General features: G+C 32.3%; 1 protein-coding gene across 1 annotated transcript in view; it reads right to left on the bottom strand.

Annotated features, from left to right (window-relative positions):
- Positions 1-563: 563 nt before the first annotated feature.
- The window catches only part of LOC128553359 (uncharacterized), a 45,765-nt gene continuing 40,328 nt past the window's right edge, over positions 564-6,000 (bottom strand). Inside the window, exons 2-3 of the mRNA XM_053534497.1 lie at positions 4,810-5,191; positions 564-3,128 (exon numbers count right to left, since the gene is read on the bottom strand). Coding sequence (XP_053390472.1) covers positions 2,810-3,128; positions 4,810-5,191 — 701 coding nt within the window. The 3' untranslated portion in view covers positions 564-2,809. The remainder of the gene's footprint in view (positions 3,129-4,809; positions 5,192-6,000) is intronic.

Raw genomic sequence — 6,000 nt, 5'->3', positions numbered from 1 at the left:
CCCATTATTGTAAGGATAGAGTATTACAAATATGACTATGATATCAAATAAGTATATAATAAAATCTGTAAAAAGAAAAAACCGTATTGTGCTGCCTGGTTGTATATTTTGGTTGGTATTTATAAAAAAGCAGAAAATGATGAAAATGTTGAAAAATCGCTGGCAGTTTCAGCAACAGTGGGTGTGTTCAAAACAATTTTTCACAAAAACAAGCCTGGTGACCTATTGTTTTTATTTGTTCATTGTTTTCAGCACAAATTTTCCTATCATATATGTGAATTAAAAAAAAATCTATGAAAGGAAAAAAACTATAGGAAATCTCTTTAAACCAATTTAAATGTCAGGAAGTTTGCATTAAATTCCCAATAATTAGTGTTATAAAACACTGTGCATGCACGGAAAGCTGTTTTTAAATGTAACAACTAATTTGGATGAAATATTTTCTGTTTGACAATTCATTTCAATTCAAATTTATTGGCATTATCAGCAAACAAGTTGCCTATGGCCATTTACAACACAAAAAACTATGGCAAAGACAATAAATAAATACAAGTACAATATATATATTATCATACAACATACATTTAAGAAACACTTAAAATTTCCAAGGCATTTTTCCTAATTGACATACGTTATTTAATATATTTAGCTACTTTTACTTGCAAACGTTAACTTTTTGTCGACATAAGCGTGAAGAATTTCTGTACACAAGGCGAAGAAATATTGTTAAAACATGTTCTTCTTACTGTTCTATATGTGTCACAACATAGCATAAGATGATATTCTGATTCAACTGTATCTTGACTACATAGCTTACACAGTCTGTTTTCTCTTTCAATACCTCTATATCTACCGAATTCAATCTGTAAATTGTGAGAAGACAATCCTAATCTAGAAAAATGTTTTCTCAGATCATCGTTTGTGATATTAGATAGATAATCTTCGAATACAAAATCTGTTTTATATTTACAACAGTAATCCAATTTTGGCATGGTGTTAATAGCTCCTTTCCATTCTTGAATGTACTGATCACTGAATTCTACGTTGTATAATCGGGTAATAATTTACATTCACATCATAATCACGCCTTACATTACCAAAACCAAGATGATCAATGGCTGAATTAATTCTAGTTGCCCAACAATTTGCTTGTACATTTTGACAGAGATCATTATACATTTTAAACATAGGTGAATCATTATTTTTCACAATTTTAACCAATATTTTATTGATCTTTCTCTACAGATGATTGATAATGGAAATCTTCCCAGCTCTCCAAGTACTGCAATATTTGGATTTTGATATTTGACTCCAAGGATATATTTGCAAAATCTTATTATGTAGTTTATCAACAAATTTGTAACTATAATTATTATAGATTCCCCACACTTCAGCACCATACAGTAATATTGGTACCACCATTTTGTCAAACAATGAGAGTTTGGTTTTAATATCAACATTTACTTTATCGAACACTGATAAAAGATTATGATAAGCTCTAGGCGCTTGATCATGTAGGGATTTTACAGCTCCTGACATATTACCAGTGTATGTAAATTTTACACTTAAGCAAGTAAAATTATCCACTATTTCAATTCTTTCTCCATTTAGGATAAAGTCAGGGTAAACGTATTGTTTACGCTTTTCAAACACACATATTTTACTTTTGCTAACGTTAATTTTCAAGTCCCATGTTTCTGAATACTGGTAAATACTATCAATTTGTGCCTGCAGGAGTGAAAATCTGCTATTAAGGATAATATTGTATTGAATAATGTTCAATATGCGTATTTAACTGGCAAATTTTCGTTATCGAAGCAGAGTCAAAATGACTACTCAGCTAGGAACGTTACCGCTGCAATTCAGACTTGTTTAGAGAAGGAAGGAATAAAAATGCTAATGTTTAAATGTATATTTTGAAAAATTAAAAAGTTGTATGTATATATTTAATTAAGATGTTTTATTTGTAAATAGAATTAACATTGTATTTACGTTTCATATTATTTCTTTCCCCTTTCGAACCCTATGAAAAAAGCATTGGATATAATGACAGTATAGACGTCAAACACAAGTACAAAGAAGTCCCAGATAGTCGATATCGTTACGTCGAACTTCGGATACGTCGATACAATATTTACAGTCCCTTAAATATCGAGGTAACGGTATTCGACTATATAAGTTTAATGGGGTGGACCATAGAACTATAAAGTGATCCTTAACTATCGAAATAAAATGTTATATATGATAAATGTAACATTTTTCAAATTGTGTAGCAAGTATGCCTATTATCAAATATCTCAATTATACCACTTTAAGACATATTTCTTGTAACTAGTCAAAATAATTAACATTAATTACCTTTTCTTTTCATGAATGTTACACATTGTTCATTTGATCGATTTTTGGTAATCGTCTCAATTCTTTTAAAACAAATAGAAAATGAGAAGTTGAAACAATACATTTTATAATCTAAAACATTTTTATAATAAAACTGTTCTATATATAAATGTATCCATTTTCTGAGACACGTTCCATATCAGCACCGATAAAATAGGACATTTTTACTTCCAACATGTTCAAGAAATTGTGTTTCTAAGGAGTTTTACATATTAACAATTAATTTCTAAGTATAATAAATAAGTAATAAAATTTTAAAATATATACCACTTACAAGTATATCACATATTATTTACGAAGTACAACGACATCTGTTAGCCGCATCACTCTCAGTTCAGCAGAGAGAGAGAGAGAGAGAGAGAGAGAGAGAGAGAGAGAGAGAGAGAGGAATGAACAGCATGTCACATATCTCTTACAAAATTATACAACAGAGATAGACTGATGGCGCATTTGGTCCTCCTGTGTTGCTCAACTCTTCAGGTTTATCATTTTGTATTACATCATCCAATATAATAAATACATCTTCGTCACCTGTCCCTCTTGATTCTTCTGTGTTGCTCACCTCTTCAAGATTATCCTTCTGTATTGTGTCACCTGGTCCTCTTGATCCTCCTGTGTTGCTCATCTCTTTATGTTTTCCCTTTTGTATTGTGTCACCTGGTCCTCTTGATCCTCCTGTGTTGCTCACCTCTTCATGATTATCCTTTTGTATTTTATCATCCTGTATCTGGCTGAAATGTTTTTAATACTGTTTGACATGACTCACATTACATTAACGGAATTGTCAAGTATAAGTTTACATATAACATATAAAATCTGCCTTTATAATAGAAAAATTAACTTAATATTTGAAATGCCAAACTGTCATTTACGTTGATTACGTTGAATATATATATCCACTTAAATAAACTCCTGCATTTCGAAATATAACAGGCGTAGTAACTTAAAAAATCTGTATATTTAGATTAGCATTTAGACAATTTACAGAGAAGTAAAAGCATATACTTATTGTTGATGTTTTTCTTCATGATATTAAGATAAGACACATATTATTTCAAAAGTCCTTTTGAATAAATTCGAAAAAGAGTTAAAGCAAGACAAGTGTTGTCATTTGACCTCATCGCTACTTTTTAATCAAAGAATAAACACGACTGAAACAAAGTACCATTTTAGTACATGTATTCAGCTTCAAAAATGTTCTACCATTATACTGCTCGTCAGAAATAAAATAAACATCTGAAATCTGAGGCTGGCCTCAAAATTATCAAAGTTGATAATTTCTTTAAAAAATCTCTGTATTAAGAGAATAGAACGTACTTTACAGATTAAGCAACCTATATGGTTTAGTACTATGTTATCCTGCTCTGATATGAAATTTTGGTATGAGGTGTTGTGATAAAATAAACAATGTAGTACACTTGACAAGACAAGTATCTAGAGATATCCATTGTACAGTCCACAATAACTCATTACAAGGTAGATATACCTAAAAATATACCTAAAATTTGAAAGTAGCTTCTCTGTTGTACCGCAGAAAAGTGGCCGTGATTTTTCGGAACGGTCAAATATAAAAAAAAGTTACAATATAAGTTATTTATGGTACCAACAAAGGGAAGTTAGTTTTATTATTCTTCTTGGTTGCATTCTTTGCATCCAAAGGATCTTTTTACACAAGTCCACACAAAAATCCTTACCAGGTAGCGATAGGTCAAAATACATTTAAAATTGGATGCATGTTGTACTACAGAAAAATGGTTACGATATTCCCTATGGCCAGTCAAAAAGATGTAAGCTATTTATTATAACATCAAAGGGAAATAATTTTGAATTAGAGACCTGGTTCTTGTGCATAACATTCTGTCTTATGATGGTAAACATTTTTGCCAAGTTACATCAAAATCCTTACATGCATGAGGAAAAATGTTCAAGACAATTTTGTATCTGACCTTTGGCCTCTAATTGTGACCTTGACTTTAGAGGTAGGCTCTAGAACTTGCACATGACGACTCATTATGGGGGACATTTGTAAATCCTTAGATGGATGGTAGTTATAAACTGAAACAAACTCTGTTAAAATTTGGCCTCTAAGCGTGTCATTGACCTTGGAGCAAAGTTCTGGGACTTGCGCATGACACGTCGATTTTTATGGGGAACAAATGCCGAGATATTTAAAAATCCCTTCATGGATGGCAGAGACATGGGCCGGCCACGAAGTGTGACGGACGGACGGAAGGATGGAAGTATGCAACAATATTTCTATGCCCCACATTTTTCTTCGATAAAAATCTCTGATCGTTTTGCATAAACCTTATATACCTCAACAAATAAGTTCTTGTATATCCGTTTGAAACGGCTTATACAGTAAAGAGACATCCAATGTATATAAGTTAATTAATTATGTGTAAATGTTACCTCTTGAATGATTTGATTTTATAGTTTTGTCTAACGACTCGCATGATTGCACTTATAGGTGTCACAATGGTAGCTATTGGATTTTCTTCTGGCCATGAACAGGTAACTATGCCGACTGACTGTAATGTTTCGTTTGTAGTTGAATCACTGTAGGCGAACACCATAGCCCCAGAATCACCCGGCTTTGAAAAGGCAGAAGAGTCCCACGAAATCTTCATGCAGTTGTATAAAATTCCACATTCTAATTTGACCGATGTGGTTTTATCTTTCAATGTTCCTTTTGTTAGAAGTGATGTTGCACCGACTTTGAAAACTTTATCCCTTTGTTTCAACTCTTTAACATCAATGAACTTTCCAGACGTGTATTCAAGTCCCTTTGATTCTACAAAATATATTTCAATAAAATGATGGTGAACTCTTTTGCCATTTTTGAAATGGGTTTGGGAACTATCCTTTATTATTTTTCTGCTATCAGCGAGTTATCAAAAATATCGGATTAAAAGTCCGAACATTGTCGATCAAAGTAGGCCTATAACGAATATCCCGACCTTTTGCTAATCGAGCCCGATTAGTCACCGATTACTTTTCAATTCTTTTTCAATGTTAACTCGACCGCACGATCGTAGTCGATAACTTTCTGAACCGCTCGGCAGGTAATTGATCGAATTATATAGATTAACGATACAAGACTAATCATCCCGACCACACTATTTTAGTTACCAAACAATGTTTTGGGAACGATCAGGTCGGCCGCGTGAATCTAGCATTGTCGAATTCTAAGCGGCATAACTGTGAGGTGTCATTGTTGTCCGAAATGATTGAACTTTTTTGTTTTCGCTGAAGATTTCATTTTTTCTTTGCCTATTTCTGCATGTGAGATGTTCGTTTACGTGTGCCTATAGAAACAAACGTATATATCATATTTTATGTATCATATACGTTTCATGCGCGTGCTATTTTCAACGTACGGAGATTGCCGATTGTGATAATTGGACAATTCCTTAATATTTACATTGTGTATATCTATTTTATATGTTCCTAGGTTGATGATTTCGTTGTCACCAGTGACCTTCATAATATTGAAATTTCACATGTATTGCGTGCAGACTGGAAGCTGATTCATCTTTCACATATGATAACCAGGCTTGTTAATAAATACTTGCAAAAGTAATGCATTAAATTAGCGTTATT

The sequence above is a fragment of the Mercenaria mercenaria genome, unplaced genomic scaffold (genome assembly GCF_021730395.1).
Source record: "Mercenaria mercenaria strain notata unplaced genomic scaffold, MADL_Memer_1 contig_3735, whole genome shotgun sequence".
NCBI lineage: Eukaryota > Metazoa > Mollusca > Bivalvia > Venerida > Veneridae > Mercenaria > Mercenaria mercenaria.
This window is presented reverse-complemented; position numbering and strand designations above follow the sequence as displayed.